The 20,132-nt window shown below is 45.0% G+C and overlaps 1 protein-coding gene across 3 annotated transcripts in view; it reads left to right on the top strand.

The window, feature by feature from the left end:
• Positions 1-20,132, top strand: part of HEATR6 (HEAT repeat containing 6) — a 77,313-nt gene that overhangs the window by 14,115 nt on the left and 43,066 nt on the right. For all 3 annotated transcript variants that reach the window (XR_013226885.1, XM_077312563.1, XM_077312562.1), the window contains exons 3-7: positions 460-600; positions 2,290-2,405; positions 4,268-4,382; positions 5,617-5,718; positions 16,520-16,657. Coding sequence is in view for 2 of the 3 variants with exons in the window: in XM_077312563.1 (XP_077168678.1) it covers positions 460-600; positions 2,290-2,405; positions 4,268-4,382; positions 5,617-5,718; positions 16,520-16,657 (612 nt within the window). In the remaining variant the exon portion in view is untranslated. The remainder of the gene's footprint in view (positions 1-459; positions 601-2,289; positions 2,406-4,267; positions 4,383-5,616; positions 5,719-16,519; positions 16,658-20,132) is intronic.

The raw sequence follows: 20,132 nt of genomic DNA, 5'->3' as shown, positions 1-20,132 counted from the left end.
GGATTACTGTGTCAAAAGCTGCCATGAGATCTCATAACACAAGCAGTGCTGACCTGCCTTTGTCTGGCTGTCTGGAAGTAATCCATAAAGGCGACCATTTTCACACTATGGTCCTGCTAGAAACTGGACTCTTTGTGGCTAAGCAAACGTCTGTTTTATGCTCAAAAACTCTTTGCTTCCATAGCCAAATGTGCTTTACTAGGACTCCAGTAAGAGGTAGGTATTTTTCTGTGCATTTTACTACTAATGAACTACATGACTTGCTTTTAAACTTGTCTTCCCTGAATTTCTTCACTAAAGCTTTATTTTGCTGTATATGATGTGTGCTACTTGAGTTTCTGAGTCCAAAGCCTGGTACATTTTGGTTACATTACCGCACCAGGGCAGAGTTCTGCCTGATCCTGCAGTAAACTGGAGGCTCCTCAGCCTTAAAAATTGTATTTCATTCTGTGGTTGCAGGTTACGGTTGATGATGAGAGCCTGCGATTCCTTGTGCCTTATTTCATCTCTGCCCTGAAACAGTGCAGCTCTTGGACACACATGGAAGTTCTGCAGGCCTTGGCAGCATCCGTCTACAGCAATGGCCCCAAATGCCAAAAAGTGGGTTAAAGTCCAATGTTTTGATTCGGGCTTATTCTTAACTATTGACTATTGCGATGTTTAGGTTGATGTATATCTCCCTGTAATGTCACAAAATACGCTGTTGGGCTGATATTGCTAAGATTGGGTAGCAAGAAAAAGGTGATTTTCAACCATAACTTGCATTGCCCTTTTGAGGACTGCTGTTTGGCAGAATCATGATGCAAAGACAGGGATTTGCTCAAGCCACCACATTTGCTGTTTGTTTCAATGGATGGAATGTCGGGTTCAGATAAATTGGTGCTTGCAGTAAGATGATGGTGGTGTTTTACATTTTTTTTTAAGCTGTAAATAAACTTGTTAAAAGAGAAGCCGCTAGATGATTTCAGGTAGTTCATTGATGCTGCAGTGGCAAAAGCTTTTGTCCCATGAATTGTGCAAATGGGTAACATTGTATGTGTTATTCTAAGCATGTTCACTCAGAAGTCAATCCCTCAGAACTTGGTGGAGCATACTACTTAGTAAGCATGGTTAAGGTTGCAGCCTAAATCAGGAGAGTGACTGAGAAGTAATAAGTAAATTTTGCTAAATTATATGGGGCTGTATATAGAATCATAGAAGGGAGTTGGAAGGGATCTCATGGGTCATCTGGTCCAACCCCCTGCACTATGCAGGACACTCACATCCCAATCGCTCATCTACTTTAACCTGTCACCCCTTTCCCATCACAGAATCAGCCTCTCCGACAGATGGCTATCTAGCCTCTGTGTAAAAATCTCCAAAGATGGAGAACCCACCACCTCCCAAGGAACCCGAGAAACCGCTCTGTCAGGAACTTCTTCTGGATGTTTAGATGGAATTTCTTTTGAATTAATTTCATCCCATTTGTTCTAGTCTTTCCCTCTGGGTCAAGAGAGAACAATTCTGCCCCATCCTCCATATGGCAAGCTTTTAAATACTTGAAGATTGTTATCAGATCCCTTCTCAGTCGTCTCCTCTCTAGGCTATACAGACCAAGCTCCCCCAACCTGTCTTCATACGTCTTGGTCTCCAAACCCCTCACCATCTTTGTTGCTCTCCTCTGGACACGTTCTAGTTTGTCAACATCCCTTTTCAATTGGGGTGACCAAAACTGAACACAGGACTCCAAGTGAGGCCGAACAAGAGTAAAGCGGTACCATTACCTCTCAAGATTGGACACAATATTCCATTTGATACAGCCCCAAATCCCATTTGCCTTTTTAGCCACTGAGTCACACTGCTGTCTCACGTTCAATGTATGGTCTACTAAGACTCCTAGATCTTTTTCGCACATACTACTGCCAAGACAAGTCTCCCCCATCTTATATTGGTGTATTTGGTTTTTCCTACCTAAATGCAGAACTTTACATTTGTCGTTATTGAACTTCATTTTATTCAGTTTAGCCCACTTCTCGAGCCTATCAAGATCATCCTGTATTCTGTTGCTGTCTTCAGTTGTGTTTGCTACCCCTCCCAGTTTAGTATCATCTGCAAAGAGGAATATGCTTCCCTATGTATTGTGTCAGGATCACTACATTGAGAAAATTCCATGACATGCATGATGCATGCTCTGTGCATCAGGAGTTTTGTTTTGATATTATGAAATTTAACAGAGAATTTTCTGCTTGATTCCTCCAGAAGGTGAAGAAATACTAGACCTACATTATGACTGTTGTTGGTTTATTTTAGTACCTTCCGGATTTGTTGGGGGAAAATGGACTTCTGATACAGTTAAGCAGGCCAACTCAGCCTGACGTTGAGCTAAAGAGAGCCGCAGTGCACAGCATGGCAAACTTGTGCCTCAGGTACAATTTTTTTTTCTTTTTGTGGGGGGGCAGTTGAGGTAGTCTGACTTCATATTGTTAGGTCATGTTAATTCTTAGGCCACCTGGCTTCTCACCAGCTTCCCCAGAGCCTGGGAGGGCTGGGGGCACAGCAGGGTGGAGTGTGCACCTGGATTCCCTCTGCCTTCCTCTGAGGCTAGGAGGGCTGCAGGTGTGGTGGGCCATTGTGAGGCAGAGGCTGGCGGCAACCCCCCGTCGCTTCTGGAGGCATGAAGCCGGCCAGAATGGCAGGTGCCCGAGGTGGAGGCTTGTGGTGCTCCCTGTCCCATGTGGAGGTGTGAAGGCCAGCCAGAATGGCGGGTGGCCAAGGTGAAGGCTGACGTGCTCTCTGGCCTATGAAGAGGCCTGCCAGAATGGCAAGCTGCAACAGCAAAGTGTGGTGGCTGCTGGCTCATGGGGAGGCTGGCCAGAATAGTGGGCACCTGTGGTAGAGGCTGGCACTGCTCCCTGCCCTGCGCAGTGGTGCGGAAGAGCCTCCGATTGGCCCTCATTGTAGGGAGGGCCCTCCCAGAGCCCCCTTGGTGCTTCCTGATGGCACGCCAGCTCCTTTGAGTGGTCCTTGGGGAGGAGTGCAGGAAACCCAAAACCAACCTCCCCCTCTCTGCTCAACAGAATTCCAGCATCTTGTATCTCAGGGAAATAGATAGTAAGGGAGTAGTCTGCTTTTTAGGCTGTTTCAGGGAGGGGCCCTATATCTATATCAGACCACACCTGGAGTACTGTGTGCAGTTCTGGAGGCCTCACTTCAAGAAGGACGTAGATAAAATTGAAAGGGTACAGAGGAGAGTGACGAAGATAATCTGGGGCCAAGGGACCAAGCCCTATGAAGATAGGTTGAGGGACTTGGGAATGTTCAGCCTGGAGAAAAAGAGGTTGAGAGGGGACATGATAGCCCTCTTTAAGTATTTGAAAGGTTGTCACTTGGAGGAGGGCAGGATGCTGTTTCCGTTGGCTGAAGAGGAAAGGATGCGCAGTAATGGGTTTAAACTACAAGTACAATGATATAGGCTTGATATCAGGAAAACATTTTTCACAGTCAGAGTAGTTCAGCAGTGGAATAGGCTGCATAAGGAGGTGGTGAGCTCCCCCTCACTGGCAGTCTTCAAGCAAAGGTTGGATACACACTTTTCTTGGATGCTTTAGGATGCTTAGGGCTGATTCTGTGTAGGGGGTTGAGCAGGGGATTGGACTAGATGGCCTGAATGGTCCCTTCCAACTCTATGATTCTATGATTCTATCTTAACTGCCCTGGCCTCAACCAAAGGCCAGGCAGAAGAATCATAGAATCATCTTGATTTTATGCTTCAAAGCGCTCCATCTTGCAGGCCCTGTGGATCTGTGAGAGTTCTGGCAGGGCCCTCAGCTCTCCTGGGAGCTCATTCCATCAGGCGTACCTCCTGTGGACCAGGGATCACCAACAGGTTTGTACTCATAGAGCTAAGAGCTCTGCAGGGGGGGCATAAGGAAATAGGAGGTTCCGCAGTGATGTGGGGCTCAGACCGTGAATGACCTTGAAGGGCAAAACCAAAATCTTGAACTTGATCTGGGCCACAACTGGCAACCAATGCGGCTGCCTCAGCACTGGCCCTATAAGATGTCCCTGTGAGCAGGGGTAGTCAACCTGCAGTCTTTCAGATGTTCATGGACTACAATTTCCATGAGCCCCTGCCAGCATTTGCACCAGGCAGTCTACTCTGGTGACCTGCACCTCCAGTGATAAGGAAGCATCCAGAATCATGCCCAAATTCTTGGCCACGGGCAAGATGTTAAGCTGTACTCCGAACAGGGTGGGCAACCATGTGACTCGGTTGTACTTGTTTTAGTGTGCCTGGACAGCTGTACCTAGAGGAACCTTACAAAGAGATCTGCTTTCAGACATTCCTCACTGTATTACAGTCTTCAAAAGGACTTGGTGTGGATGACATCACCTTTTGCATGGTAAGACTAAGTAGGATCTTCTGGGGATGAGAATTGTTGGCTAACTGTGCTCCTTCCTGCCTGAATCTGCACAGTTTTTAAGGTCATGATCCTCTCTTCTGAAACCTTCTACTCTCTGTGGATGGTCCACTGGCAACACATGGCAAAGCTGTGTGGCACACTAGCCCAGTGGCCCTTTCCCCCATTCAAATACCAAGTAAAACAATATTTTTATTCATCCTGCCTTTTGCAGTTTGATTGTAGTCCCTCTGGTTTATTATTAGTTTTGTTTGCAGAACCATTATTTTTTTATCCTAAGGCTGAGTGTGTGATTAGCCCATGATCCCTCAGCAAACTTCCATGACAGAGTGGGAATCAACTTAGTTCCTAGCCTGATACCTGAACACTGCTAGTGTGTATAGGTGTTTTTTAATTTTAGAGGTCTCATTTTGCTACGTTGCCCTGCAAACTTCTGTATAGTTGAAAGACAGGATGTAAATTTCTTAAAATGTTAATTAAAGCACATTGTGAATAATTACTAACTTGGTCATAATTTTTTTCCAGGTGGCTAGGCAGGGATGCCTTTGCAAACACTAAATATGTTAATTTTTTGGGGACATTAATGCATCACAGATGTGTAGAAAACTATTTACATATCTGGACTAGCACAAATGTCAACCTGTAAGGGCTCAGAGCGCGTTGTGAATGGAGAGGCTGCAAGTGGAAGAGTCAAGGACATGTTGCTGAGGGCCTAACCCAGTTCTGTTAGAGCATGTTCCATTTAAATTCCGCTGGGATTTCTTAAAAAGTTGGCTTCTCTGTCTTTAAAGTTGTATATTCTTGGTCAGGAGAGAATGCCAGGGCAGAACGCTAAGGCTGGTTTTATTTAGTTAGAAAATTTGCATCCTGCCTTTCTCCCTATACAAGAGCCCGCCAGGGTGCTTAGCAATTTAAAACATACATAATCAAATCAAATTTTAAAACACCTCCCCAAACACACATATTTGGAACTATTAAAAACAAGTTAGAACGCATACAAAAATCATATTAATTTTACTGCTGGTTGGTGGGAGACAGCAACAGAAGGGGACAGATGAATCTCCCTAGGAAGAGACCTCCAGAGCTTTCATGTGGACTTCTCTCTTCATGAATTAAAGGTGGTTTGAGGGCTAAAACAGCTTGCGAATTGTGTAAAGTAATACTGGGACCTTGGAGGATGTTAAGAAAACACCACTATTTGTTTTTCCCTCTGCAGTTGTTACAGAATGCATTGAAAGGTATCCAGTTGCTCTTTAATGGTGGAGAGATGAAGCTGACACAACCCCATCAGCTTGGAGCCCTGTTTGCTGTGTTAAAGGTGACTCCTGTCTTTAAACTGGAAATCTTGACACTCACTAATTATTAACAATAAGTTTTGTGGCTGTTCTACAATAAATTTGGTGGGAGGACTTTCCTGCCTTTTCCTACCTCTCATGCCTCATAGGCTTCTTAAAGTGTAGCCCTTCTGGATCAAGGCAGAGATGCATCTGACTGATGGAGGCTGTCTAATGTCTCAGATCTCTTATATGAGATCTTTTCAGCCAGGATGTTGGCAGTAATCTATTCTCTTTCCTTACATATATGTGCATATGAACATGTATGAGTCAGACCATTGATCACCTAGTATCTCAGCGACATACAGAAGAAATTTCCATCCAGTTCAGCATCCTGTTTCTCACAATGTCTGGCCTGATGCTCTTGGGAAGCCCACTAACTGTTGTTGTTGATAATAATAATTAGTTTTAATGCTCACCACTCCCAGACTAGGTGGCTTGTGAAGGGTTACAAAATAAAATCCCTATAACCCAACCCTTACAGTCCCCCTAGTGGCAAAAAATAACTATGTCCCAATCCCCTTCTCACAGCTCAGTGCGCCCCTCAACCTGTACCTCAGGGGGGAGGGTGTTAGTGGGAGTTAGTCTGATTGTTCTGGCTATTCCAGCGAGGGACCCCTGATCTTATCTGCCCCAGCCTCAACCAAACACCTGGTGGAAGAGTTCTGTTGTGCAGGACCTGCGGAACCGTGAAAATTCTGACAAGCAATTGTCAGAATGGGAAGCAATTGTCAGAGAGGAATGGGAAGGCGACTGTAAGCCGCTTTGAGCCTCCTTTGGGTAGGGAAAAGCGGCATATAAGAACCAACTCTTCTTCTTTCTTCTTTCTTCTTCTTCTATTCACCAGATTGGGGCTAGGGATGGAAAGACCCCAGCCTTGGTTGAGGCCAAACGCACTTCCTGCAGGCTGGGAATCACCAAAAAATTTGTACCCACAGAGCGCAGGACCCTGCGTGGGGCATCTGGAACACAACTGGTTCCTAGTGCAGCTGCCTCAGTACCGTCTGGAAGCTGCCTCAGTACCGTCTGGATATGGGCCCTCTGAGGTGTTCTTGTGAGGACCCTAGCAGCTGCATTCTGAACCCAGCTGCAATTTCTGGGTCAAAGACCTACATAGAGTGAGTTACAGAAATCAAGCCTGGAGGTGACCATTGCATGGATCACTGTGGCTAGGTGATCCGAGGACAAATAAGGCTCTAGTAGACTAACGCAGGTGGAAAAATACCAGGCAGGTTACTCTGGTGACCTGTACCTCCATTCATGAGGAGGGGTCAGGGATCACTCCCAGATTCCTAGCTGAGGGTGAGATCGAGCCAGGCTGAGGAGGCACGCTTTCTGATCTCACCCCTTCCTACCCAGCCACTGAACCTCCATCTTGGAGGGGTTGAGCTTCAGGTAACTCTGCTTAAGCCATCCAGCTACAGCTTCCAACAACTGGCAGATATTTCTAGGGGTGAGTCTAGACAGCCATCCATCAGGAGATAGGGACAGGTGCCATCCGCATATTGGTGACAACCCATACCAAAGCTCCGAACCAGCTGAGCCAGAGGGTGCATAATGATGTTGAAAAGTGTGGGGGAGAGAATCACCCCCTGTAGCACTCCACAAGGGAGTTGGAAGGGGCACAAAAACTCTTCCCCCACAGCAGCCCTCTGGAGAAAGGAGATCAGCCATTGAAATGCTGTCTCTCCCAACTCATTATTCTATGATTCTATGGAGCCTGAAAATGATGCTCCTGGATTTAGAAGGTTTTTTTTTCTCCATGTCATCTTGAATAAGCAGCACACACTTGAGAAAGCCATTGCTGTTTGAAGAGTTATTGCAGGGTTGTGTAACTTCAATGGAGCACACAAAAAGTATGGAATACAGAAAAATTCACTTTCCAGAAAATCTCAAAAGGACATTTCTAAATCTTATGACTATGCAGATATGATTTTATTTGCATGGGCAATGCCTGCTTGAGTCTTGAGTTTAATTAATCAATCTATGTTCGTTGGGAAAGTTGATTGAGATCTGATAGCATTAGTCTTGAGTTGTGGACTACCAGGAGTTTGCCTGGGAGCCATTGGTGCATCCTGTTTAGGTCTAGTTGGCAGTACCATGGTTGGGCGGGAAGAGTCAGCAGCGGCAAGGAAGCAAACGTACCAGGGCGACAAGGAGAGGTGTGGACTGGAAGAGGATTCTCTCCTACTGAGCAACTGCTGGAGGGAGAGGAGTATCCCTCCCTCGCTGAAGGCTGATGTGGGATCTTCAGTGGCTGGTGGAATCTCTGGAAGGAGGAATCTCCAACACCATCTGGTGACAATTAGAGAGCTGCAGCTGGCTAGGACTTGGATGTCCTGGCTCCCCAATGTCCAAGAGAATTGGAACTGTGCCAAGGTTTAGTTATCCCTAGGGATTGTTCATGGGAGCTTTAACCTTGGAGAGCCCCTCTGAAAAGGTGGGATCCGAGATAAGCTACGACAAAATTAGTTAGTCAGTCTGTAGATAGATTAGGTAAGAGGGGGAGGGGGGATTTGAAGGAGCGGTGGGTAGGTTTGTTTAGCACAGTTTGGTTAGGCCAGGGCTAGGTAGGATTAATTAGGGTGGATGGTTCCTTTCTGGGCAGCAAGCTGGGGGGGGGTTAGGGAGACTAGATGAGGGGGCCTAGGAGGGATTGGGATCCCAGTAATAATGGACCAAGGGCAGTATCACTGTGGCAGGAGTGTGATACGAGAAAGGTGGGGAGATATGAAGGTCGGGCTGGACACGCTCACTGGTCTTCAAACCTCCATCCCATCCTGAAATCTGAGGGTGGAAGCTAGGGTGGAGTTGACACTGATGTTATTTAACACCACGTTGGTTAATAACAAGTTCTCAATCCTGCAGGAATACTTTGCAGGGCATGAGGTAGACCTGCAGTACGGGACCGAAACCTGGGTGTGAGAGGACAAGAAATCTGAAAGATCTGACTCCACCTAGGTCCTAGGGGACTTCAATGCCCATGTAGATTCGCTTTCTCTGGGACTTGGCTCAGATCTGGAGTTGGCCACAGCAACACTGGGGTTCTTGCAGTTTGTTACCAGCCCCACACATGAGGCTGGCCATACTCCGGGAGAAGTAGACCTGATGGCGACAAATGTCATCCTGTGGTCAGGCCACTATGCCCTAAAGGCCCGGTTTAGGGTGCCACACCCTCCCTGTTCTGGTGATGGGTATGTTTTAGCCCCGCCATGAAGTCTTGCTGATTTCCAGAATGCTCTGCAGGACCCAATGCCTCCTGACAACTCATTGGCAATGCTAGTGGAGGACTAGCAGTCCTGCCTGTCTGCTTCCACTGACAAAATCACCCCCCGACGCCTTCTCTGCCGTCACCTCAAACAAGCCTCAGGTAAACTAACGAACTTCAAAAGAGGAGTAGGGAAGTAAGACAGCTACAGTGAGTGAGGAGGAAGACTTGTGACAAAGCTTCAAGAGCATCCTACCGCCCACTTATGAAGGCATGTGGGATGGCAGGGAGGGTGAGGAAATGGGAATTTGATACCACCTCCATCATGACCGCGAGCTCTTGACTGGCACAAATGTTTCTGGTAGCTTGAGGAAGAGCACCAAAATGTTAGTCAACTGGATTTGAACTGCAAGGCATGGGCAAGTTTTTTCATGGATGAAGTCTTGATGCTCCGCCACAACCTGCCTGCCAGGCTTGATACAAAAAGGTAACTGGTGGCCCCTTGGACGTTTGGGGAATAACATTTGATGGCTTCAGGCGGCTCTCTTTAACTGAAATGGACAAGATGCTGGGGTCAGAGAGGGCAGCAACCTGCCCCCTTGATCCTTGTCCATCTTGGCTACTCAAATCGGGTGACCAGTGGATAGGAGGCCCCCTTAGGGACATTATTAATCTCTTCCTGCCATCTGGAGCATTCCTGGGGGGCTGATTGCCCTTTGCTGAAGAAACCAACATTTGATCCACAGGACCCAGCCATCTACTACCTAGTCCCGCATATTGCATTTCTGGGTAAGGTGGTTGGAAGGGCCACTGAGGATCAGCTCCTGGAATTCTTGGATGAAACTTCAGTGCTCAACCCATACCAGTCTTGCTTCTGTCCTGGCTACAGGGTGGAGATGGTGTTGGTCATCCTGACAGATAATCTCCGGCACTAGTAGAATAGGGGCGGTTTGGTACCCTCGTGTTGATAGATCTGTCGGCCACATATGACATAGTCATAGGATCATAGAATAATACAGTTGGAAGCGACCTCCTGGGTAATCTAGTCCAATCCCGGCACTATGCAGGACACTCACAACTGTAACCTGCCACCCCCTTGAGCCTTCACAGAATCAGTCTCTGGCTATCCAGCCTCTGTTTAAAAATTTCCAAAGATGGAGAACCCACCACCTTCTGAGGAAGCCTGTTCCACTGAGAAACTGCTCTGTCAGGAACTTCTTCCCGGATGCTTAGACAGAATTTCTTTTGCATTAATTTCATTCCATTGGTTCTGGTCCATCCCTCCGGGGCAAGAGAGAACAACTTTGCTCCATCCTCTATATCGGTGGCTCCCTCTCCCCGCCCCCCCATAAGAAACTTCCCAGGCCGCAAAAGCGGCCGATTAGCTTGCGGTTCAGCAAGCTTCTTTTTGTGGGGTGGGGGGAGAGGGAAGCATGTGTGTTTGCGGCCAAGCATGGCATATGCGCGGCATGCGCAGCCTGGTGATCGCCCTCCCCACCGCTGGCAGTCCGCAGCCTCAAGAAGGTTGCGGACCACTGCTCTATATGGTAGCTTTTTAAATACTTGAAGATGTTTATTAAATCCCCTCTCAGTCATCTCCTCTCCAGGCTAAACAGACCAGGCTCCCTCAACCTTTCCTCGTATGTCTTGGTCTCCAAACCCCTCACCATCTTTGTTGTCTTCCTATGGACATGCTCCAGTTTGTCTACATCCCTCTTCAACTGTGGTGCCCAAAACTGAACACAGGACTCCAAGTGAGGCTGAACCAGAGTCAATCAATCAAACTTTATTATAGTTCTTCAGACCAAGTTATATGAAGTCAATACATAAAAGACCAAAAGCATATGGTAATTTAAGGTATTACAATTTAAAACAGATCATAAAATAGAACTTAAAATTATACTACTTTAGAGCATTGGATTTTTATGGTGGCGGCACAAAACCTAGCCAGCTGAGTTGTCACCTGGGGGGACTCATCACTTAGCAGCCTCTTTGCTCAATCTACTTCATAATGTTCTGGCAACTTTTTAAGGAGTGGATCAATCAAGTTGCTACGAATGTCTACATAAGCAGGGTAGTGGAACAATATATGCTGTCTTGTATCAGTTTCGCCACTCCCACAAAAACATTGTCTCAGTGTAAGGGAAATGTTCTTATAGCGACCCTCTACAAGAGCTGAAGGCAAGACGGAGCATCTTGCAAGGGTAAATGTTTGTTTGTTTACTTTGTTTACTTATTACCAGCTTAGACAGATAAGTGGCAGGTGACAGAACATATCTTGTTTTAACAGGGGCCAACAAAGTTGGAGCTTTACTCGGGTCCAGTTGACGTTGATTGTCCTGTATCCGCTGCTTAACTAATGATGCAGCTTGATCATGAGCTAATTTGTATAATAAGTATATGGAGAAGCCCAGACTTTGGATTCCTCTGTGAACAGCCTTAGTCCAAGAAGATTGGAAGTTGTCATTCAGGGTTAAAGAAACTATACCCTGTGGGTTAAGTATTAATTTCAGCCACATTCCTATTGCTGACAGGCAGATTTTGCCTTGGACCATTAACATTCCAGATGCACCATGGAGTTAGTTACACAGCATGGATGCTCTTTGCTCCAGAGGCTTGAATATATACACCTAAATATTTAAATTTGGTTACTTGTTCAATTTTGTGCCCATTTAGCATCTGTGTTCTAGATTTTGGATGTTTGCCAAATGCCATGGCCTTGGTCTTCTGGTAGTTAATTTCAAGATGTTCTTTTTCGCAAGCATTCACCTAATCCATATGGGGGTTCTTGAAAGAAGAACTACATCATCAGCATAAAGCAGTTATAGGGATTGGGCAACCAGTTAATATTGGGGGATGCAAGTCTGTATCTTGAAACACTTGGATCAAATCATTTATATAGAAGTTGAAAAGTGCAGGGGCTAAGACACAGCCTTGCTTGACCCTTTTGAAGGTATTCATTGGGTCAGTTAAATGTCCTTGTTTGTTACATCATACTTTAAGAGCCGTGTTCTGATATAAAGATCTAATAAGAATCAAACGCCTTCGATCAATTGGACTCCAGCTTTTCCCAGAGACGAGCTCTGGAAACAGAGTCAGATGCTGCTTTGAAGTCTACAAAGACAGCATATAGTGAGGCGGGAATAGTAGAGGTATATTTCTCTATTAGATGCTGGATAGTTAAACAATTATCCAAGGCCCCTTCCTTAAATCTAGCTTGCTTCCTCCCAATCAGCCTTTCCTGATCTAGCCAGATGGATAGTTTGTCTAAAAGGTGTTTAGCATAGATTTTACTAGGAACACTAAGTAGACTAATTGGTCGATAATTTGTTGGGTCCTTCCGATTTCCTTTTTTATAATTGCTGTTTCCCAACTCTTGGGAATCTGTCCTGTTGTGTTGATATAGGAAAACAAGGCTGTCAAAAGTAGACCCCACCGATCTTCGTTGTTTTTAATTAATTCAAGAGGAATACCATCTAGTCTTGGGGCCTTTCTGCATCTCAGCTGCTGGATGAGTGACTTTACTTTGCTGCAAGAGACTGGAGGCTACCCTGCAATACCCATTAATAAGCATGGACTATAATGGCAATTTAGAACTTTAGAGATTTTGAAAATATGCTACCCACATATGTGGAGAAATATGGACGTCAATCAGCGATCTATCTCTGGAAAAGGGTGCCATATGGAGGATGGTTTCTCAGTGGAACAGGCTTCCTCGGGAGGTGGTGGGTTCTCCATCTTTGGAAATTTTTAAACAGAGGCTAGATAGCTATCTGACGGAGAGGCTGATTCTGTGATGGGAAAGGGTTGGCAGGTTACAGTAGATGAGCGATTGGGATGTGAGTGTCCTGCATAGTGCAGGGGGTTGGACTAGATGACCCTTGAGGTCCCTTCCAAATCTATGATTCTATGATTGTGTGAATCAACATCAGAGGTCAGTTTCCAGAACAGTTATTTTTATCTTTTACAGATTGTATGAGGGTTTCCCAATGTATTGGATCTCTTTTCGATATAGAAGTTTTTTGTACTTTTTCTTAAATTCTAGAACTGTGTCAAATGTTTCCCTCCTACAATCTAGTCCTGCCTTAGAATACAGACTAAAGGCTCTAGACAAATCCCCTTTTGCTTTGACACATTCTTTGTCAAACCATGGCTTTCTTGCTTTGTTCATTTTCTGGCCATCTGGGTAAGAATCTTTAAATAGGACAGGTTTTAGCCTGTCCACAAATAAGTCATAAGGAGAGATTGGATTCTGTGAGACATTCACATTTGAAAAGGCCTTACAGATGCTGGACAGATCTTCTGCAGCAATGACTTCCTTCAGTTTTAGATTAAGTTGGTCTGACCACTTAATCTGACACCCGATATGATTTGTTGGAAGAATTTGGATGGGGAGCTCTATTTCAAGGATGCAACGATTACCGGGGGACATAGTTGCAAAAGAAGTGGAAAATGGTCACCCTCTATGAAAGGGAGAACCTGAAACCCCCTGACTTGATTAAGAGAGGCTCCCTTGAGCAACATGTAGTCAATTTTACTAGCTCTAGTACCGGCCATAAATGTAAATTCACCTGGATAATCATTATTTAGTGATCCATTTAGTATAGATAAACTTAATTTATAGGCCATGGATGCCAAGCAAGCGCCTGCAAAGTTACAGCATGGATCTTTGGATAGGCAGGGAAGTATACTATAAGCATCCACCTCAGCATGATCGAAGGCTGGTAAATAATACTTAGTGCAGAACACATCATTATCTGGCCCTGTCCGGGAATTGAAGTCCCTCACTACTATAACTTTGGCATCAGGATGTTCCTGGCTAGTCATCTGAATATACTGCTATGGAGTCGGCTCTCTTACACTGTGGTGGAAGGTATACATTGAAAAACAGTATTTTCCCTGAATCCCAACAAATCAGAATAGCCAAATGTAGCCAAATAGCTAAACGTAAAAGAGGATCTAGTGCAGTACATACAGCTCTCAATTGAGTGGAAACCAAAATGCCCAGACCTCCCTTTAGCCTCCCAGAACCAAGACCTGGATTGCCTCTAGTTTAAAAGAATTATGACCATCAAGTTCTAGATCAGCCCCAGATCAGCTCTCTTACAGAGCTATGATATCATAAGATGAGTGAATAAAGGGAATCTCAGAGTTGCCTGATTGGATCCGCGTCCAACCTACCATATTCCGGGACAGAATTTCTAGTAGTCTGGCCGGGCCTCGGGTGCTGGATGCTCTAGACGTCATGCCATAATATTGTCCTGGAGGGGGGGAAAAGGATCCTCCAAAGCTTCTTGTTGGTCAGGATCATCTTCCGGGGGAGCTTGCATGGTGACTGGGGTTGGAAAGAAAGTGTCCTGCCTTCCGGCCTCTTGCAGTTCTGTTGCCAGGGACTTTGATCTGCTAATATCTTCCAGGCTGTTGCTTTGGAGTGCATTATGGATTGCACGTGAGTCTAGTTCAAGATCCTCATTAATTGCTCCTGTTTGTGATGTTAGTTCTTTTGTATCTTTGTTGCAGTTACTAGGGGTAAGGGAGTGAGAGTTTAGATATTCTGCACCCTGATTGGCCCTATTCCAGCTTGGACAGCCGGACACGTTCCATCCCCCAGGCTGTTCACATATAGAGGAATCATGGATGGATAAGGATTGGCTGTGAGGAGACATTATGCAATCTTACGCTTTTGTGACTTTTTGAAATGTGTGTATTATGAAGTTTGTTTAATTTTCTCTGAATTTTTCACATATCATATGCTCCCTTGACAATTCACAGAGTATATTGTATTTAAGAATAGCTTGTAGAGTTTGTATATTGTTATAAAAATTGTATACTTTTTCAATTTGCATAATATTTTCTGTTTGAGGTTTCTTTGTGGCTCATTTATTTATCTTTTCTGATTTTTTTCACAAGGTTCCCTGGTTTTTTTAGTCTTATAGAAATGGGCTGGATCTGGTGTCAACCATGGCGATCTTAGGGCTCCTGCAATTTGTTGTTGGCCCCACCCACCAAGCAGGCCACATTCTGGATCTGATTTTCAGTGCAGGTTTGAGCTTGTATCTGGTTACGGCAAATGCTGTGCCATGGTCAAACCACTATGCCCTGAAGGCTCGGCTAAGACTACCACTCCCTCCTTGATTGAGCATCGAGCAAATTTTAGCTCGCTTGCAGAGTCTTATGGATCCAATTGGATTCCTGAATGATCTGTGGGACCCAGTACCTCCCGGCACCAAAATGGTTTGGTCAGTGATTGGCGCAACAGAATGCTAGCCTCCATAGACCAGGTGCTGGCCACCCGACGTCCTCTCTGCCCTCATCTCAAGTGAGCACCCTATTACACTGAGGAGTTTTGCAGCAAGAACTGGAACTGAGACGACTAGAGTGAGTTTGGAGGAAGACTCACGCCAAAGCCTTGAGAACATTCTTTTCTTAATTTTGAACCAATCAGTGATTCCATGCCCAGTTCTCACTGTTGCTTCTTGACCTGCATATAGGTTTCTCAAGAGACAGATAAGGTACTCTGGTATTCCCATCTCTTTAAGAACTTGCCACAATTTCTTGTGCTCCACACAATCAAAACCAATTCCTGCAGTGTGTCACAGGTGGCATTTAAGCAATTTACTAGAGCAAATTACACAAGGGGATGAATGATGATCCCATCTATAGAGGGACACAGCTTGCGAAGATGCCAGAAGATGTCCTTGCCCCTCAAAGGAAGATACTTACTGTGAAGGATCCTTACTATGGATTCTTAAGGGTCTCTACATACTGTCAAGGGTCCTTCTCTGAGGGGAAAAAGAGGAATTTCATCCCTCCCATATAAATTTTTTAAAATGCTGTTTAGAGTAATATTGGGCCTGCCATGAGTCTTCCAGGAGTTATTATTCTCTGTCTATAGTTCTTATTGTTGGCTGTTTAAAGTTATCAGTTAAGATGCTTGGATTTTAAAGGCTGGTGCAGTTACTGAACTGCCTTGGATGACTTCCACTGAGCACCAACTGGAAGAACTTGTTAAGTTCTGCCTCCTTGACAGAACGGTGGAAATCACCCAGATTTCCTCTTTCCCCTCCTCAGAGGAGAAGGATCCTTTATAGTAAGTATCCAATGGTGGTTCTCTGTGTACTGTTGCTATCACTTATTACTTAGAGATGTGCCAACATGATCATGACTTTTATTTATTTTGACTTTATTTAAAGCCCACCTGGCTTCCATTTTATCCTTACAACAGCCCTGTGAGGTGGGGTAAGAGTCTGTGGGGTAAGAGTCTGTGACTTGTCCAAGGTCGCCCAGCAAGCTTTCATAGAAACGTGGGGATTTGAACTCAGATCTTCCTGATCTTAGTCGTCCTCTAATGATTGCACCACACAGATCTCAGTCAGATTCCTTTGGACCTTTTTGCATAAGTCCTAACAATATTAATGAGTTCTCTGCTTATTCTGACTTCACTGATATCAGTTTTTGGGGATGGATGGTGTGTGTGTGTGTAAGTAAAACATGACTTGCAGTAAAAGGGACTATCTGAATCTTGCACTGTCATGTGCACACATACTGCATTATAACTATTTTTGTTGCTTATTTAGAAGTGCATGTTCCATGGGCTTCCTGGAGTGAACATAGAAATGCCAGCTATCTTGTACCCAACACTGCTTCCTCAGTATGACAGCAGGACACCAGTCAAACAGGAGAAGTCTGAAGTGTGCAGCTTGAAGCCACCAGTGGTAAATATTCTTTATTGCATTCCTGTATGGATTATCCAAATTCTGTGTCCAGGACAAACTTGTGTATGTTTGCTGAACCATTTTTTAAAGCACGTTTTATTTCCTTATTAGTAGTTTCATTTATATTCTGTTTTTCTCCCCAGTGGGAGACCAAAGTGCCCTTTTCTCCATTTTATTCTTACAATACCCCTATGAGGTACATTAGTCTGAATTTGTGTGACTGACCAAAGGCCACCCAGTGAGTTTCCATGAGGGAGTGGGAATTTGAACCTGGGTCTCCCATTTCCTAGTCTGACACTCTCACCACCATGCTACAAGGACACAGTCCAGTGGGACACTGCAAGGGAATAGTGTCTGTAGCAGAGTGAAAGAGTATGAGCTTCTCTATAATCCCACCAGTTAAAAACTCTTAGTCTGTAAAAAATCTCCTTTACAATAACACTTTATTTTCCATTCTTTCCTGTAGAAGTAATTTGTTGGGTTGGGTTGCATAAACTATAAATGTCTGGTTCAAATCCTGCTTCAGCCATGAGCACCCTCAGTAAGCCCAGGCCAACTGTTTTTTTGTCACATTTGTAATTTGAAGAGGCTAAGGGGGTCAAACACTTAGTTGGCTTTGTTAGCCATTTAGTGCCACTTGCTATGTCCTTCCTCTGCATGGGCACTGGGACGTGATGAGATGGACTCATGTCCCTCAGGTAGCAGTGAGCTTCAGAGACACCTGCAAGCCCAGAGACCTTCAAAAGCCCAGCATGATGTCAGTAATGGGGCTGCCACCAATCTCTCGCTTTTTGGCTGTGTATCCTTTAAGTTATGTTAATAATGCCCATGGGTTTTACAGAGTGGTTAGAGTAACTAAGCAAATGTGTGCTGAGTGCTTCAGGAAAGTGCTTTGGAACTGGCTGAAATTAATACATGGAGTTATGATCAAACCTTCTATATGGATAGGTATGATCTAGTAAGCATCACAGAAACTTGGTGGAATGATTCTCATGACTGGAATGTAATAGTGGATGGATATGAACTGTTCAGAAAAAACAGAATAGATCGAACAGCTGGAGGAGTGGCACTGTATGTGAGCAGCTTGAGAAAATATCCAAGCGGCAGGACCTTGTCATCATGGGTGACTTCAATTTCCCAGATGTGTGCTGGGAAACAAACTCTGCGAAGCATCCTCAGTCATGCAACTTTCTGACCTGCCTGGCTGACAATTTCATTTATCAAATGGTAGAGGAACCCACAAGAGGTTCAGCCATACTGGACTTAATACTGACCAACAGGCAAGAGTTGGTGGATGAGGTGAAGGAGGTGGGGACCCTAGGGGGAAGTGACCATGTCCTCATAGAATTCCTTTTAAGATGGGGAGGCAAGGAAGGTTGTAGCCAGATGCGGATGTTGGATTTTCGTTGGGCAAACTTTAATAAACTCAGAGACATGATGAGTGTCATACCATGGATGAGAATGCTGGAAGGGAAGGGAACATGTGAAGGGTGGGTGCTACCGAAACAAGAGCTATTGCATGCTCAATCAATGACTATCCCAGAAAGAAGAAAACACTGCAGGAGCTCTAAGAAGCCTATCTGAATGAACAGAGAACTTCAAAAGGAACTAAGAAAGAAAAGGAAAATGTTCAGGAAGTGGAGGGAAGGACAGAGCTCTAAAGAAGAGTACCTACAGGTTACTAGGCACTGTAGATCAATCATCAGAAAGGCCAAAGCTGAAAGTGAGTTAAGATTGGCCAGGGAAGCCCATTGTAACAAGAAAAGATTTTTAAGTTATGTGAGGAGCAAACGTAAAGTAAATGAGGCAATAGGCCCGCTGTTGGGTGCAGATGGACAAACTCTAATGGAGGATGCAGAGAAAGCAGAAAGGCTCAGCGCCTATTTTACATCTGTTTTTTCCCACTGGTCAAAGGTTTTAGGCACATCTAGAGATAGCAATAGCCAAAGGATAGTGTTTGGGTGGCAGGTTGACATGGATAGAGAGGTTGTCGAGAGGCATTAAGCTGCACTGGATGTTCAAATCCCCTGGGCCGGATGAAATGCACCCGAGAGTGCTCAAAGAACTTTCCAGAGAACTTGCAGAACCCTTGTCCATCATCTTCGGGACCTCTTTAAGGACTGGAGATGTCCCGGAGGACTGGAAGAGAGCAAATGTTATTCCGATCTTCAAAAAAGGGAGGAAGGATGACCCAGGAAACTACAGACCAGTGAGTCTGACCTCTGTTGTGGGAAAGATAATGGAGCAGATATTAAAGGGAGCGATCTGCAAACATCTGGAGGACAATTTGGTGATCCAAGGAAGTCAGCATGGATTTGTCTCCAACACGTCCTGTCAGACCAACCTGGTTTCCTTTTTTGACCAATTAACAGGTTTGCTGGATCATGGAAATTCGGTTGGTGTTGTTTACTTGGATTTTAGTAAAGCTTTTGATAAGGTTCCCCATGATGTTCTGATGGATAAATTGAAGGACTGCAATCTGGATTTTCAGATAGGTGGATAGGGAATTGGTTAGAGAACCGCACTCAAAGAGTTGTTGTCAATGGTGTTTCATCAGATTGGAGGGAGGTTAGTGGGGTACCTCAGGGCTTGGTGCTCAGCCCGGTACTTTTTAACATATTTATTAATGATCTAGATGAGGGGGTAGAGGGACTACTCATCAAGTTTGCAGATGACACCAAATTGGGAGGACTGGCAAATACTCCGGAAGATAGAGACAGAGTTCAACGAGATCTGAACACAATGGAAAAATGGGCAAATGAGAAGAAGATGCAATTTAATAAAGATGAGTGTAAAGTTCTGCATCTGGGTCAGAAAAATGAAAAGCATGCCAACTGGATGGGGGATACGCTTCTAGGTAACACTGTGTGTGAACGAGACCTTGGGGTACTTGTGGATTATAAACTAAACATGAGCAGGCAGTGTGATGCAGCGGTAAAAAAGGCGAATGCCATTTTGGGCTGTATCAACAGTGGCATCACATCAAAATCACAAGATGTCATAGTCCCATTGTATACAGCACTGGTCAGACCACACCTGGAGTACTGTGTGCAGTTCTGGAGGCCTCACTTCAAGAAGGACGTTGATAAAATTGAAAGGGTACAGAGGAGAGCGACGAAGATGATCTGGGGCCAAGGGACCAAGCCCTATGAAGATAGGTTGAGGGACTTGGGAATTTTCAGCCTGGAGAAAAGGAGGTTGAGAGGGGACATGATAGCCCTCGTTAAGTATTTGAAAGTTTGTCACTTGGAGGAGGGCAGGATGCTGTTTCCGTTGGCTGCAGAGGAGAGGACACGCAGTAATGGGTTTAAACTACAAGTACAACGATATAGGCTTGATATCAGGAAAAAAAATTTCACAGTCAGAGTAGTTCAGCAGTGGAATAGGCTGCCTAAGGAGGTGGTGAGCTCCCCCTCATTGGCAGTCTTCAAGCAAAGGTTGGATACACACTTTTCTTGGATGCTTTAGGATGCTT

Source organism: Paroedura picta, chromosome 15, assembly GCF_049243985.1.
Source record: "Paroedura picta isolate Pp20150507F chromosome 15, Ppicta_v3.0, whole genome shotgun sequence".
Classification (NCBI taxonomy): Eukaryota; Metazoa; Chordata; class Lepidosauria; order Squamata; family Gekkonidae; genus Paroedura; species Paroedura picta.
This window is presented reverse-complemented; position numbering and strand designations above follow the sequence as displayed.